The sequence below is a fragment of the Sinohyriopsis cumingii genome, chromosome 9 (assembly GCF_028554795.1).
Source record: "Sinohyriopsis cumingii isolate HCF-2022 chromosome 9, ASM2855479v2, whole genome shotgun sequence".
In the NCBI taxonomy this organism is placed as follows: domain Eukaryota; kingdom Metazoa; phylum Mollusca; class Bivalvia; order Unionida; family Unionidae; genus Sinohyriopsis; species Sinohyriopsis cumingii.
In genome coordinates this window covers 104,108,577-104,126,920 of record NC_142969.1, presented here as the reverse complement: position 1 = coordinate 104,126,920, position 18,344 = coordinate 104,108,577, and the positions used below count along the sequence as shown (strand labels likewise).

The 18,344-nt window shown below is 34.8% G+C and overlaps 1 protein-coding gene across 1 annotated transcript in view; it reads left to right on the top strand.

Moving 5' to 3' along the window:
• Positions 1–6,282: 6,282 nt before the first annotated feature.
• The window catches only part of LOC149792380 (uncharacterized), a 48,753-nt gene continuing 36,691 nt past the window's right edge, over positions 6,283–18,344 (top strand). Inside the window, exons 1-3 of the mRNA XM_089969567.1 lie at positions 6,283–6,339; positions 9,613–9,831; positions 14,191–14,409. Coding sequence (XP_089825693.1) covers positions 6,283–6,339; positions 9,613–9,831; positions 14,191–14,409 — 495 coding nt within the window. The remainder of the gene's footprint in view (positions 6,340–9,612; positions 9,832–14,190; positions 14,410–18,344) is intronic.

The following is an 18,344-nucleotide window of genomic DNA, read 5'->3' as shown; positions in this document are numbered from 1 at the left end:
ATACTTCAAATCCAGTGTTTACTATGATCATGCAAACATTAAGTCGGAAGTAGCTTTCTTTCATAAATACAGTTTTGATAAACGGTGGAGTTTCGGAACACATAATTGCTTTACATGTTAATTAGCTAATTAGTATAAGCTGTCTGATTTAATCCAGCAATTGTAAGTGTTGGTATTATGTGGTGACGGTTAGCAGGGATGAATCAGATTTATAGCAATATTCATTTCAGGCAATTTGCACAACCTGGACATTATCCTGACTCCTGGTTTAAGTCGAATACCTTGATTTTGTTTAAAAAAATTTAAAATTAGCTGAATATTAGTAATATACCTCTTCAAAAGCTTATAATATTTGTAGGTACATTATTTTCTACATTTGTCCTAAATTTCATATCATATGAATACTTGTGTAAGATCACATATTTCATTGATGACATTTGTTCTCCATTGTAACAGAGTGATAAGTCCTCATCGGATTCCACATCGGATTCTTCACCCAGGAAAGAAACAGTTATCGCTCCTACTATAGCCCGAACTGAGCCCCCAAGGGACCGGCGGATTGGCATGCCGGCACACAACGTAGCTGTGGGGAAAAGTGTACAACCAGTATATAAATTTCCAATGTACAGAAGGATTGTACCTACATACAAATTGCCGGACAATTACCTCTCCTCGGTATGTCATGGGAAATTCATTTTAAACAGTATCATTACATACTTATCATTTATTACGGAACCTCTAATTGCACATTACTGATCTTGTGTTTGATATGGACGTCCAGTTTGTATTTTCATATCACACACTTGAAGTATTTAGGTTTTGTGACGAATCTTCGTGAATCAGTACTCACTGTTGCAAAGAATTAAACATGTACAAATCCTTATTCATTTCGAATTTAGTTCGTACATATACTGAGAAAGCACAATAGACGGGTATGTAATAAATGCAAATGGACATTCATATTTATTTTGAGTTGGAGTGAAGGAATCAGTTGATTTGGCATATAGTGAGTCCTGTTGGCCTTGACTTATCCCAACTCTTAATCGCTAATGTGTGTTCTTTCTTCCAACACAAAAGAAAACATTACAAAGGATAACTTGGAACATGTATGTATATCGTCTGTATATTCTAGATTAAACGTTTGCATTTAAGTTAGGTTTGTAGACCTGCAGGTCGCAGACCAGAAGCGCTTATATAATAGTCTCTCCTTTGTCTTCCATTGTTGGCCTTTGTCCGTACATCCCCGTTTGCATAAAATTCGTATTAGTAATAATCATAAACTACGTGGACAATTGTCATGGAATTTTATACACATATTCCTTTCATAATCTAGTTGGTCCTAAATATTATACAACTGAGACATCATTATCGGAAGTCACATTGTCACTACTCCTCAAGAATGGATGGTCTTATCATCCTATGATTTTTACTGAAAAACGTCTTTTGATATTTCGTTAGTCCTAAATAAAAATAGTATTCTGATGTCCAGTCTTGAGAATCTTGATATTGCTATTGTAATGGTGGTGATGTCAGACTTTGAAAGTCTACATCCCCCAAACAGAAAGTCGAATAAACATCATGCTTTTATTTATTTAAAGACGTTTTTATCATGTCTAGTTTGTCCTAAATTAAATGATGCCACTTGCATATCCAGTATGGCCACTACATTGTCCATCTTGAAAACCCATTTACTACTCTTTACAAATGGTTGGGCATATCAGCATGGAGCTTTTAACTAACATACAAATCATACATCACGAGGTTTGATACAATGTACAGTCAGACATGCTGACCTTGTCTGCGAGAAGTTAGAACTTCCCATTCATTAAACGTCCATGTTGATGTAACTGAACACTCACTTTATCACCGATGAACAAAGTCGACTTTTCAGAATACTACAAAATATCCGCTAATATATCAAGCTCCAAATAGCAAACCTTATATGATTTAAACAACGACAAGATTGATTCCACTTCTAGGCATAGAGATTTGTTCTCGTGCTGATGCAACAAATTAATCCTATCAATATTGCAATCGTATCATTTTTGAAGTCTACACCTTGGTCATTAATATCCCGAAAATTATTCTACGGGGTATATAATTGAAGATTCATAAAATCCTGACCCAGTCCTCTCGTTGTAATAAGCCGATGTCAATAGGAGAAGTGAACAGAACCATTTTTGCTTCAATTCATTGATAAACCAATGCATTAGTCTAGAATCCAGTTTTACGCTACAGCACACAAACTCTAAGATGTATAGCTATGGAATTTTAAACAGTATATCAACAATGTGTGATAATCCGATTTTAGGACTTAACAGAAAATTTGTAATATTTTAAACAGTTTTGAAATCTTTGGGTTTAGATTCAGTTATGTATCAGTCATTGGAGAGTGGCATCCCTCATATAGAATAAATAAGATGTTTTTTATTCTTCATTCATTTATGTTGTGTTTTAAGCTCAGTTGGGAATATTTACTATTAAATACCACCAGGGACAACCTTGTTCTTTGGGTGTTCTTTAAAAAGTGCATTTTATATCGGTGGCGCTCTACAGTTTAGTATTTTGCATAGGGTTAGGATTTTAAAGAAAAAGAATTTCCCGGGCTTTCCTCGCTGGTTATACTGGCCATTTAAAAAAAAACCTTGAATATCTTAATTATAATGCAAATAACCTTTAATTCCCTTTATTTTGGTGTATGATTGATGGGTGTACTATGGGTTATAGAGTATACTGCTTGGCCTTACTTCAAATGTGAACCTTTCAAAAAAGTGCTAGCTCTACTTGGTCATTGTCACTTCCTGAACATCAGAGGATAATTGTATAAAAAGAGCCGATAACTTTTTATTACATTTTATATATTTGGTAATTCAATCATTGCACTTTCAGAAGCTGGTATTGTCTAGTCTGGCAAACTTCATTTTTTTCTATTATAATAACTGCTATGTATAGTGTACTTTAGACTAATTCAGACTGATTTTTAACACAAGGGAGCTGTCAATTTAGTTAGCAGTGTCCTTAAACCATGTAAAATTTCCAAAAGTACAATATCCAAAAGAAATATCATCCACATTACATTAATGTAGCATAGAGGTATGCCAACATTCTCTCCACTGTGCATGTTTTAAATGCAAACTATTTCACCTTACATACGTCACTGTCCCAAAAGTACATATTAACAGTGTTTGACCCTTTATTTAAGGCTTTTATAATATGTTCCTTTATTTATTTCTTTTATACATTTGAAATAATATTTTTTTCCTCAGGACAACCGATCCTTAAATGGGCATCGGTTCTGCTCCATTAACGTTCTGCATTTTCTTTTCTTTCCGACCAAGTTGAGTTCATCGCTTAAGGTGGGGCATACCATGACAGTTTGGCAGCGACATTGGTACTAACATATGACGTTTTAGCATTGTCGTCCATGTTCTTTAAGGACGCGGGTTGAGAAATGCACATTGCCGTTGCCCTTGTTGCTAGCCATCTCAGTGACTGCAGTGATAGATAGTCCGTTGTTGTTAATGTGTCAGTATTGTTCATGACTGGACACAATTTTAGCTCAGTTTTTGCTCCACCTTGCATCAGCTTAGAATTGGGGCATGGGTATTGTAGGATCGTCCTGTCCTTAAACAAGGAATATGTCGAGGGAACAATTTAGCATTGTAGAGGACACGTCTGTGACATTTTTAGCCGAGGGCAGTTGGTCCAGATTGAGAAATCAGAAAATGTTGCATAGTAAAGTCAACTGGTATCTTTACGCCAAAACTGCTCCCACTAAACCGAAACTCGTTATCTAGTCCCATCGGATTTGAGTCAGGGCTTAATCGCAGGATTTAATCGACAGAGATCACTATTGCTATCATTCCGTTAAGTCCATCTAGCTGCTCTCCAAAGAAATGGTGCTTTACCACCACGGTGATCAGCCTCCATGTATTTTCCCGTCAGTCATGTTAATGAAGCTGCACAAAATACCTCAACCGTCTCATCTTCATTTTTAAAAGGCGCCCAGATAATCTTTTACAAATGAAAAATAACTCGTTCATATTTTCTCATATAAATGTAGTAACCTTTTATTCTTCCATTTTTGAGTGTATCTTCTTGTGAATATTCTTCTTATTATTTTATTTGCATACTTCACCGTATCTATATCATATTACACAGTGCATACCAATCACCTCTAATTATTATTGATGAATTATCTAATTTCTCCATTTGTGCAACGAATTGTTTTTACAATATGAAATTACATTTTCCCTAAGTTGCTGCAAATACTATTATTTGATTATTTATAATAAAAGATATTCTCTGGATCTAGAGAGAATTTTTCTAACCCCACGTTATATGGCTTGGTGCAAAAAGGGGATGTGCTGATGAATTAAGAACAGCAAAAAGATATTACTTGGAATTACACTGGTCGTTTTACACTTCTTGAAATTATATTTGATTTGAGCAAAAGCTGTATGTCATTTGATGGAAACAATATTGATAAAGTTTAGGTCAGTGTTTAGAGACAAATCTCATATTAGTTCGATTTAACAGCAGATACTGTATTATTGTATTTGGAATCAGATATTAATTATACTTCAAATCCAGTGTTTACTATGATCATGCAAACATTAAGTCGGAAGTAGCTTTCTTTCATAAATACAGTTTTGATAAACGGTGGAGTTTCGGAACACATAATTGCTTTACATGTTAATTAGCTAATTAGTATAAGCTGTCTGATTTAATCCAGCAATTGTAAGTGTTGGTATTATGTGGTGACGGTTAGCAGGGATGAATCAGATTTATAGCAATATTCATTTCAGGCAATTTGCACAACCTGGACATTATCCTGACTCCTGGTTTAAGTCGAATACCTTGATTTTGTTTAAAAAAATTTAAAATTAGCTGAATATTAGTAATATACCTCTTCAAAAGCTTATAATATTTGTAGGTACATTATTTTCTACATTTGTCCTAAATTTCATATCATATGAATACTTGTGTAAGATCACATATTTCATTGATGACATTTGTTCTCCATTGTAACAGAGTGATAAGTCCTCATCGGATTCCACATCGGATTCTTCACCCAGGAAAGAAACAGTTATCGCTCCTACTATAGCCCGAACTGAGCCCCCAAGGGACCGGCGGATTGGCATGCCGGCACACAACGTAGCTGTGGGGAAAAGTGTACAACCAGTATATAAATTTCCAATGTACAGAAGGATTGTACCTACATACAAATTGCCGGACAATTACCTCTCCTCGGTATGTCATGGGAAATTCATTTTAAACAGTATCATTACATACTTATCATTTATTACGGAACCTCTAATTGCACATTACTGATCTTGTGTTTGATATGGACGTCCAGTTTGTATTTTCATATCACACACTTGAAGTATTTAGGTTTTGTGACGAATCTTCGTGAATCAGTACTCACTGTTGCAAAGAATTAAACATGTACAAATCCTTATTCATTTCGAATTTAGTTCGTACATATACTGAGAAAGCACAATAGACGGGTATGTAATAAATGCAAATGGACATTCATATTTATTTTGAGTTGGAGTGAAGGAATCAGTTGATTTGGCATATAGTGAGTCCTGTTGGCCTTGACTTATCCCAACTCTTAATCGCTAATGTGTGTTCTTTCTTCCAACACAAAAGAAAACATTACAAAGGATAACTTGGAACATGTATGTATATCGTCTGTATATTCTAGATTAAACGTTTGCATTTAAGTTAGGTTTGTAGACCTGCAGGTCGCAGACCAGAAGCGCTTATATAATAGTCTCTCCTTTGTCTTCCATTGTTGGCCTTTGTCCGTACATCCCCGTTTGCATAAAATTCGTATTAGTAATAATCATAAACTACATGGACAATTGTCATGGAATTTTATACACATATTCCTTTCATAATCTAGTTGGTCCTAAATATTATACAACTGAGACATCATTATCGGAAGTCACATTGTCACTACTCCTCAAGAATGGATGGTCTTATCATCCTATGATTTTTACTGAAAAACGTCTTTTGATATTTCGTTAGTCCTAAATAAAAATAGTATTCTGATGTCCAGTCTTGAGAATCTTGATATTGCTATTGTAATGGTGGTGATGTCAGACTTTGAAAGTCTACATCCCCCAAACAGAAAGTCGAATAAACATCATGCTTTTATTTATTTAAAGACGTTTTTATCATGTCTAGTTTGTCCTAAATTAAATGATGCCACTTGCATATCCAGTATGGCCACTACATTGTCCATCTTGAAAACCCATTTACTACTCTTTACAAATGGTTGGGCATATCAGCATGGAGCTTTTAACTAACATACAAATCATACATCACGAGGTTTGATACAATGTACAGTCAGACATGCTGACCTTGTCTGCGAGAAGTTAGAACTTCCCATTCATTAAACGTCCATGTTGATGTAACTGAACACTCACTTTATCACCGATGAACAAAGTCGACTTTTCAGAATACTACAAAATATCCGCTAATATATCAAGCTCCAAATAGCAAACCTTATATGATTTAAACAACGACAAGATTGATTCCACTTCTAGGCATAGAGATTTGTTCTCGTGCTGATGCAACAAATTAATCCTATCAATATTGCAATCGTATCATTTTTGAAGTCTACACCTTGGTCATTAATATCCCGAAAATTATTCTACGGGGTATATAATTGAAGATTCATAAAATCCTGACCCAGTCCTCTCGTTGTAATAAGCCGATGTCAATAGGAGAAGTGAACAGAACCATTTTTGCTTCAATTCATTGATAAACCAATGCATTAGTCTAGAATCCAGTTTTACGCTACAGCACACAAACTCTAAGATGTATAGCTATGGAATTTTAAACAGTATATCAACAATGTGTGATAATCCGATTTTAGGACTTAACAGAAAATTTGTAATATTTTAAACAGTTTTGAAATCTTTGGGTTTAGATTCAGTTATGTATCAGTCATTGGAGAGTGGCATCCCTCATATAGAATAAATAAGATGTTTTTTATTCTTCATTCATTTATGTTGTGTTTTAAGCTCAGTTGGGAATATTTACTATTAAATACCACCAGGGACAACCTTGTTCTTTGGGTGTTCTTTAAAAAGTGCATTTTATATCGGTGGCGCTCTACAGTTTAGTATTTTGCATAGGGTTAGGATTTTAAAGAAAAAGAATTTCCCGGGCTTTCCTCGCTGGTTATACTGGCCATTTAAAAAAAAACCTTGAATATCTTAATTATAATGCAAATAACCTTTAATTCCCTTTATTTTGGTGTATGATTGATGGGTGTACTATGGGTTATAGAGTATACTGCTTGGCCTTACTTCAAATGTGAACCTTTCAAAAAAGTGCTAGCTCTACTTGGTCATTGTCACTTCCTGAACATCAGAGGATAATTGTATAAAAAGAGCCGATAACTTTTTATTACATTTTATATATTTGGTAATTCAATCATTGCACTTTCAGAAGCTGGTATTGTCTAGTCTGGCAAACTTCATTTTTTTCTATTATAATAACTGCTATGTATAGTGTACTTTAGACTAATTCAGACTGATTTTTAACACAAGGGAGCTGTCAATTTAGTTAGCAGTGTCCTTAAACCATGTAAAATTTCCAAAAGTACAATATCCAAAAGAAATATCATCCACATTACATTAATGTAGCATAGAGGTATGCCAACATTCTCTCCACTGTGCATGTTTTAAATGCAAACTATTTCACCTTACATACGTCACTGTCCCAAAAGTACATATTAACAGTGTTTGACCCTTTATTTAAGGCTTTTATAATATGTTCCTTTATTTATTTCTTTTATACATTTGAAATAATATTTTTTTCCTCAGGACAACCGATCCTTAAATGGGCATCGGTTCTGCTCCATTAACGTTCTGCATTTTCTTTTCTTTCCGACCAAGTTGAGTTCATCGCTTAAGGTGGGGCATACCATGACAGTTTGGCAGCGACATTGGTACTAACATATGACGTTTTAGCATTGTCGTCCATGTTCTTTAAGGACGCGGGTTGAGAAATGCACATTGCCGTTGCCCTTGTTGCTAGCCATCTCAGTGACTGCAGTGATAGATAGTCCGTTGTTGTTAATGTGTCAGTATTGTTCATGACTGGACACAATTTTAGCTCAGTTTTTGCTCCACCTTGCATCAGCTTAGAATTGGGGCATGGGTATTGTAGGATCGTCCTGTCCTTAAACAAGGAATATGTCGAGGGAACAATTTAGCATTGTAGAGGACACGTCTGTGACATTTTTAGCCGAGGGCAGTTGGTCCAGATTGAGAAATCAGAAAATGTTGCATAGTAAAGTCAACTGGTATCTTTACGCCAAAACTGCTCCCACTAAACCGAAACTCGTTATCTAGTCCCATCGGATTTGAGTCAGGGCTTAATCGCAGGATTTAATCGACAGAGATCACTATTGCTATCATTCCGTTAAGTCCATCTAGCTGCTCTCCAAAGAAATGGTGCTTTACCACCACGGTGATCAGCCTCCATGTATTTTCCCGTCAGTCATGTTAATGAAGCTGCACAAAATACCTCAACCGTCTCATCTTCATTTTTAAAAGGCGCCCAGATAATCTTTTACAAATGAAAAATAACTCGTTCATATTTTCTCATATAAATGTAGTAACCTTTTATTCTTCCATTTTTGAGTGTATCTTCTTGTGAATATTCTTCTTATTATTTTATTTGCATACTTCACCGTATCTATATCATATTACACAGTGCATACCAATCACCTCTAATTATTATTGATGAATTATCTAATTTCTCCATTTGTGCAACGAATTGTTTTTACAATATGAAATTACATTTTCCCTAAGTTGCTGCAAATACTATTATTTGATTATTTATAATAAAAGATATTCTCTGGATCGAGAGAGAATTTTTCTAACCCCACGTTATATGGCTTGGTGCAAAAAGGGGATGTGCTGATGAATTAAGAACAGCAAAAAGATATTACTTGGAATTACACTGGTCGTTTTACACTTCTTGAAATTATATTTGATTTGAGCAAAAGCTGTATGTCATTTGATGGAAACAATATTGATAAAGTTTAGGTCAGTGTTTAGAGACAAATCTCATATTAGTTCGATTTAACAGCAGATACTGTATTATTGTATTTGGAATCAGATATTAATCATACTTCAAATCCAGTGTTTACTATGATCATGCAAACATTAAGTCGGAAGTAGCTTTCTTTCATAAATACAGTTTTGATAAACGGTGGAGTTTCGGAACACATAATTGCTGTACATGTTAATTAGCTAATTAGTATAAGCTGTCTGATTTAATCCAGCAATTGTAAGTGTTGGTATTATGTGGTGACGGTTAGCAGGGATGAATCAGATTTATAGCAATATTCATTTCAGGCAATTTGCACAACCTGGACATTATCCTGACTCCTGGTTTAAGTCGAATACCTTGATTTTGTTTAAAACAATTTAAAATTAGCTGAATATTAGTAATATACCTCTTCAAAAGCTTATAATATTTGTAGGTACATTATTTTCTACATTTGTCCTAAATTTCATATCATATGAATACTTGTGTAAGATCACATATTTCATTGATGACATTTGTTCTCCATTGTAACAGAGTGATAAGTCCTCATCGGATTCCACATCGGATTCCTCACCCAGGAAAGAAACAGTTATCGCTCCTACTATAGCCCGAACTGAGCCCCCAAGGGACCGGCGGATTGGCATGCCGGCACACAACGTAGCTGTGGGGAAAAGTGTACAACCAGTATATAAATTTCCAATGTACAGAAGGATTGTACCTACATACAAATTGCCGGACAATTACCTCTCCTCGGTATGTCATGGGAAATTCATTTTAAACAGTATCATTACATACTTATCATTTATTACGGAACCTCTAATTGCACATTACTGATCTTGTGTTTGATATGGACGTCCAGTTTGTATTTTCATATCACACACTTGAAGTATTTAGGTTTTGTGACGAATCTTCGTGAATCAGTACTCACTGTTGCAAAGAATTAAACATGTACAAATCCTTATTCATTTCGAATTTAGTTCGTACATATACTGAGAAAGCACAATAGACGGGTATGTAATAAAAGCAAACGGACATTCATATTTATTTTGAGTTGGAGTGAAGGAATCAGTTGATTTGGCATATAGTGAGTCCTGTTGGCCTTGACTTATCCCAACTCTTAATCGCTAATGTGTGTTCTTTCTTCCAACACAAAAGAAAACATTACAAAGGATAACTTGGAACATGTATGTATATCGTCTGTATATTCTAGATTAAACGTTTGCATTTAAGTTAGGTTTGTAGACCTGCAGGTCGCAGACCAGAAGCGCTTATATAATAGTCTCTCCTTTGTCTTCCATTGTTGGCCTTTGTCCGTACATCCCCGTTTGCATAAAATTCGTATTAGTAATAATCATAAACTACATGGACAATTGTCATGGAATTTTATACACATATTCCTTTCATAATCTAGTTGGTCCTAAATATTATACAACTGAGACATCATTATCGGAAGTCACATTGTCACTACTCCTCAAGAATGGATGGTCTTATCATCCTATGATTTTTACTGAAAAACGTCTTTTGATATTTCGTTAGTCCTAAATAAAAATAGTATTCTGATGTCCAGTCTTGAGAATCTTGATATTGCTATTGTAATGGTGGTGATGTCAGACTTTGAAAGTCTACATCCCCCAAACAGAAAGTCGAATAAACATCATGCTTTTATTTATTTAAAGACGTTTTTATCATGTCTAGTTTGTCCTAAATTAAATGATGCCACTTGCATATCCAGTATGGCCACTACACTGTCCATCTTGAAAACCCATTTACTACTCTTTACAAATGGTTGGGCATATCAGCATGGAGCTTTTAACTAACATACAAATCATACATCACGAGGTTTGATACAATGTACAGTCAGACATGCTGACCTTGTCTGCGAGAAGTTAGAACTTCCCATTCATTAAACGTCCATGTTGATGTAACTGAACACTCACTTTATCACCGATGAACAAAGTCGACTTTTCAGAATACTACAAAATATCCGCTAATATATCAAGCTCCAAATAGCAAACCTTATATGATTTAAACAACGACAAGATTGATTCCACTTCTAGGCATAGAGATTTGTTCTCGTGCTGATGCAACAAATTAATCCTATCAATATTGCAATCGTATCATTTTTGAAGTCTACACCTTGGTCATTAATATCCCGAAAATTATTCTACGGGGTATATAATTGAAGATTCATAAAATCCTGACCCAGTCCTCTCGTTGTAATAAGCCGATGTCAATAGGAGAAGTGAACAGAACCATTTTTGCTTCAATTCATTGATAAACCAATGCATTAGTCTAGAATCCAGTTTTACGCTACAGCACACAAACTCTAAGATGTATAGCTATGGAATTTTAAACAGTATATCAACAATGTGTGATAATCCGATTTTAGGACTTAACAGAAAATTTGTAATATTTTAAACAGTTTTGAAATCTTTGGGTTTAGATTCAGTTATGTATCAGTCATTGGAGAGTGGCATCCCTCATATAGAATAAATAAGATGTTTTTTATTCTTCATTCATTTATGTTGTGTTTTAAGCTCAGTTGGGAATATTTACTATTAAATACCACCAGGGACAACCTTGTTCTTTGGGTGTTCTTTAAAAAGTGCATTTTATATCGGTGGCGCTCTACAGTTTAGTATTTTGCATAGGGTTAGGATTTTAAAGAAAAAGAATTTCCCGGGCTTTCCTCGCTGGTTATACTGGCCATTTAAAAAAAAACCTTGAATATCTTAATTATAATGCAAATAACCTTTAATTTCCTTTATTTTGGTGTATGATTGATGGGTGTACTATGGGTTATAGAGTATACTGCTTGGCCTTACTTCAAATGTGAACCTTTCAAAAAAGTGCTAGCTCTACTTGGTCATTGTCACTTCCTGAACTTCAGAGGATAATTGTATAAAAAGAGCCGATAACTTTTTATTACATTTTATATATTTGGTAATTCAATCATTGCACTTTCAGAAGCTAGTATTGTCTAGTCTGGCAAACTTCATTTTTTTCTATTATAATAGCTGCTATGTATAGTGTACTTTAGACTAATTCAGACTGATTTTTAACACAAGGGAGCTGTCAATTTAGTTAGCAGTGTCCTTAAACCATGTAAAATTTCCAAACGTACAATATCCAAAAGAAATATCATCCACATTACATTAATGTAGCATAGAGGTATGCCAACATTCTCTCCACTGTGCATGTTTTAAATGCAAACTATTTCACCTTACATACGTCACTGTCCCAAAAGTACATATTAACAGTGTTTGACCCTTTATTTAAGGCTTTTATAATATGTTCCTTTATTTATTTCTTTTATACATTTGAAATAATATTGTTTTCCTCAGGACAACCGATCCTTAAATGGGCATCGGTTCTGCTCCATTAACGTTCTGCATTTTCTTTTCTTTCCGACCAAGTTGAGTTCATCGCTTAAGGTGGGGCATACCATGACAGTTTGGCAGCGACATTGGTACTAACATATGACGTTTTAGCATTGTCGTCCATGTTCTTTAAGGACGCGGGTTGAGAAATGCACATTGCCGTTGCCCTTGTTGCTAGCCATCTCAGTGACTGCAGTGATAGATAGTCCGTTGTTGTTAATGTGTCAGTATTGTTCATGACTGGACACAATTTTAGCTCAGTTTTTGCTCCACCTTGCATCAGCTTAGAATTGGGGCATGGGTATTGTAGGATCGTCCTGTCCTTAAACAAGGAATATGTCGAGGGAACAATTTAGCATTGTAGAGGACACGTCTGTGACATTTTTAGCCGAGGGCAGTTGGTCCAGATTGAGAAATCAGAAAATGTTGCATAGTAAAGTCAACTGGTATCTTTACGCCAAAACTGCTCCCACTAAACCGAAACTCGTTATCTAGTCCCATCGGATTTGAGTCAGGGCTTAATCGCAGGATTTAATCGACAGAGATCACTATTGCTATCATTCCGTTAAGTCCATCTAGCTGCTCTCCAAAGAAATGGTGCTTTACCACCACGGTGATCAGCCTCCATGTACTTTCCCGTCAGTCATGTTAATGAAGCTGCACAAAATACCTCAACCGTCTCATCTTCATTTTTAAAAGGCGCCCAGATAATCTTTTACAAATGAAAAATAACTCGTTCATATTTTCTCATATAAATGTAGTAACCTTTTATTCTTCCATTTTTGAGTGTATCTTCTTGTGAATATTCTTCTTATTATTTTATTTGCATACTTCACCGTATCTATATCATATTACACAGTGCATACCAATCACCTCTAATTATTATTGATGAATTATCTAATTTCTCCATTTGTGCAACGAATTGTTTTTACAATATGAAATTACATTTTCCCTAAGTTGCTGCAAATACTATTATTTGATTATTTATAATAAAAGATATTCTCTGGATCTAGAGAGAATTTTTCTAACCCCACGTTATATGGCTTGGTGCAAAAAGGGGATGTGCTGATGAATTAAGAACAGCAAAAAGATATTACTTGGAATTACACTGGTCGTTTTACACTTCTTGAAATTATATTTGATTTGAGCAAAAGCTGTATGTCATTTGATGGAAACAATATTGATAAAGTTTAGGTCAGTGTTTAGAGACAAATCTCATATTAGTTCGATTTAACAGCAGATACTGTATTATTGTATTTGGAATCAGATATTAATTATACTTCAAATCCAGTGTTTACTATGATCATGCAAACATTAAGTCGGAAGTAGCTTTCTTTCATAAATACAGTTTTGATAAACGGTGGAGTTTCGGAACACATAATTGCTTTACATGTTAATTAGCTAATTACTATAAGCTGTCTGATTTAATCCAGCAATTGTAAGTGTTGGTATTATGTGGTGACGGTTAGCAGGGATGAATCAGATTTATAGCAATATTCATTTCAGGCAATTTGCACAACCTGGACATTATCCTGACTCCTGGTTTAAGTCGAATACCTTGATTTTGTTTAAAAAAATTTAAAATTAGCTGAATATTAGTAATATACCTCTTCAAAAGCTTATAATATTTGTAGGTACATTATTTTCTACATTTGTCCTAAATTTCATATCATATGAATACTTGTGTAAGATCACATATTTCATTGATGACATTTGTTCTCCATTGTAACAGAGTGATAAGTCCTCATCGGATTCCACATCGGATTCTTCACCCAGGAAAGAAACAGTTATCGCTCCTACTATAGCCCGAACTGAGCCCCCAAGGGACCGGCGGATTGGCATGCCGGCACACAACGTAGCTGTGGGGAAAAGTGTACAACCAGTATATAAATTTCCAATGTACAGAAGGATTGTACCTACATACAAATTGCCGGACAATTACCTCTCCTCGGTATGTCATGGGAAATTCATTTTAAACAGTATCATTACATACTTATCATTTATTACGGAACCTCTAATTGCACATTACTGATCTTGTGTTTGATATGGACGTCCAGTTTGTATTTTCATATCACACACTTGAAGTATTTAGGTTTTGTGACGAATCTTCGTGAATCAGTACTCACTGTTGCAAAGAATTAAACATGTACAAATCCTTATTCATTTCGAATTTAGTTCGTACATATACTGAGAAAGCACAATAGACGGGTATGTAATAAATGCAAATGGACATTCATATTTATTTTGAGTTGGAGTGAAGGAATCAGTTGATTTGGCATATAGTGAGTCCTGTTGGCCTTGACTTATCCCAACTCTTAATCGCTAATGTGTGTTCTTTCTTCCAACACAAAAGAAAACATTACAAAGGATAACTTGGAACATGTATGTATATCGTCTGTATATTCTAGATTAAACGTTTGCATTTAAGTTAGGTTTGTAGACCTGCAGGTCGCAGACCAGAAGCGCTTATATAATAGTCTCTCCTTTGTCTTCCATTGTTGGCCTTTGTCCGTACATCCCCGTTTGCATAAAATTCGTATTAGTAATAATCATAAACTACATGGACAATTGTCATGGAATTTTATACACATATTCCTTTCATAATCTAGTTGGTCCTAAATATTATACAACTGAGACATCATTATCGGAAGTCACATTGTCACTACTCCTCAAGAATGGATGGTCTTATCATCCTATGATTTTTACTGAAAAACGTCTTTTGATATTTCGTTAGTCCTAAATAAAAATAGTATTCTGATGTCCAGTCTTGAGAATCTTGATATTGCTATTGTAATGGTGGTGATGTCAGACTTTGAAAGTCTACATCCCCCAAACAGAAAGTCGAATAAACATCATGCTTTTATTTATTTAAAGACGTTTTTATCATGTCTAGTTTGTCCTAAATTAAATGATGCCACTTGCATATCCAGTATGGCCACTACATTGTCCATCTTGAAAACCCATTTACTACTCTTTACAAATGGTTGGGCATATCAGCATGGAGCTTTTAACTAACATACAAATCATACATCACGAGGTTTGATACAATGTACAGTCAGACATGCTGACCTTGTCTGCGAGAAGTTAGAACTTCCCATTCATTAAACGTCCATGTTGATGTAACTGAACACTCACTTTATCACCGATGAACAAAGTCGACTTTTCAGAATACTACAAAATATCCGCTAATATATCAAGCTCCAAATAGCAAACCTTATATGATTTAAACAACGACAAGATTGATTCCACTTCTAGGCATAGAGATTTGTTCTCGTGCTGATGCAACAAATTAATCCTATCAATATTGCAATCGTATCATTTTTGAAGTCTACACCTTGGTCATTAATATCCCGAAAATTATTCTACGGGGTATATAATTGAAGATTCATAAAATCCTGACCCAGTCCTCTCGTTGTAATAATCCGATGTCAATAGGAGAAGTGAACAGAACCATTTTTGCTTCAATTCATTGATAAACCAATGCATTAGTCTAGAATCCAGTTTTACGCTACAGCACACAAACTCTAAGATGTATAGCTATGGAATTTTAAACAGTATATCAACAATGTGTGATAATCCGATTTTAGGACTTAACAGAAAATTTGTAATATTTTAAACAGTTTTGAAATCTTTGGGTTTAGATTCAGTTATGTATCAGTCATTGGAGAGTGGCATCCCTCATATAGAATAAATAAGATGTTTTTTATTCTTCATTCATTTATGTTGTGTTTTAAGCTCAGTTGGGAATATTTACTATTAAATACCACCAGGGACAACCTTGTTCTTTGGGTGTTCTTTAAAAAGTGCATTTTATATCGGTGGCGCTCTACAGTTTAGTATTTTGCATAGGGTTAGGATTTTAAAGAAAAAGAATTTCCCGGGCTTTCCTCGCTGGTTATACTGGCCATTTAAAAAAAAACCTTGAATATCTTAATTATAATGCAAATAACCTTTAATTCCCTTTATTTTGGTGTATGATTGATGGGTGTACTATGGGTTATAGAGTATACTGCTTGGCCTTACTTCAAATGTGAACCTTTCAAAAAAGTGCTAGCTCTACTTGGTCATTGTCACTTCCTGAACATCAGAGGATAATTGTATAAAAAGAGCCGATAACTTTTTATTACATTTTATATATTTGGTAATTCAATCATTGCACTTTCAGAAGCTGGTATTGTCTAGTCTGGCAAACTTCATTTTTTTCTATTATAATAACTGCTATGTATAGTGTACTTTAGACTAATTCAGACTGATTTTTAACACAAGGGAGCTGTCAATTTAGTTAGCAGTGTCCTTAAACCATGTAAAATTTCCAAAAGTACAATATCCAAAAGAAATATCATCCACATTACATTAATGTAGCATAGAGGTATGCCAACATTCTCTCCACTGTGCATGTTTTAAATGCAAACTATTTCACCTTACATACGTCACTGTCCCAAAAGTACATATTAACAGTGTTTGACCCTTTATTTAAGGCTTTTATAATATGTTCCTTTATTTATTTCTTTTATACATTTGAAATAATATTTTTTTCCTCAGGACAACCGATCCTTAAATGGGCATCGGTTCTGCTCCATTAACGTTCTGCATTTTCTTTTCTTTCCGACCAAGTTGAGTTCATCGCTTAAGGTGGGGCATACCATGACAGTTTGGCAGCGACATTGGTACTAACATATGACGTTTTAGCATTGTCGTCCATGTTCTTTAAGGACGCGGGTTGAGAAATGCACATTGCCGTTGCCCTTGTTGCTAGCCATCTCAGTGACTGCAGTGATAGATAGTCCGTTGTTGTTAATGTGTCAGTATTGTTCATGACTGGACACAATTTTAGCTCAGTTTTTGCTCCACCTTGCATCAGCTTAGAATTGGGGCATGGGTATTGTAGGATCGTCCTGTCCTTAAACAAGGAATATGTCGAGGGAACAATTTAGCATTGTAGAGGACACGTCTGTGACATTTTTAGCCGAGGGCAGTTGGTCCAGATTGAGAAATCAGAAAATGTTGCATAGTAAAGTCAACTGGTATCTTTACGCCAAAACTGCTCCCACTAAACCGAAACTCGTTATCTAGTCCCATCGGATTTGAGTCAGGGCTTAATCGCAGGATTTAATCGACAGAGATCACTATTGCTATCATTCCGTTAAGTCCATCTAGCTGCTCTCCAAAGAAATGGTGCTTTACCACCACGGTGATCAGCCTCCATGTATTTTCCCGTCAGTCATGTTAATGAAGCTGCACAAAATACCTCAACCGTCTCATCTTCATTTTTAAAAGGCGCCCAGATAATCTTTTACAAATGAAAAATAACTCGTTCATATTTTCTCATATAAATGTAGTAACCTTTTATTCTTCCATTTTTGAGTGTATCTTCTTGTGAATATTCTTCTTATTATTTTATTTGCATACTTCACCGTATCTATATCATATTACACAGTGCATACCAATCACCTCTAATTATTATTGATGAATTATCTAATTTCTCCATTTGTGCAACGAATTGTTTTTACAATATGAAATTACATTTTCCCTAAGTTGCTGCAAATACTATTATTTGATTATTTATAATAAAAGATATTCTCTGGATCGAGAGAGAATTTTTCTAACCCCACGTTATATGGCTTGGTGCAAAAAGGGGATGTGCTGATGAATTAAGAACAGCAAAAAGATATTACTTGGAATTACACTGGTCGTTTTACACTTCTTGAAATTATATTTGATTTGAGCAAAAGCTGTATGTCATTTGATGGAAACAATATTGATAAAGTTTAGGTCAGTGTTTAGAGACAAATCTCATATTAGTTCGATTTAACAGCAGATACTGTATTATTGTATTTGGAATCAGATATTAATCATACTTCAAATCCAGTGTTTACTATGATCATG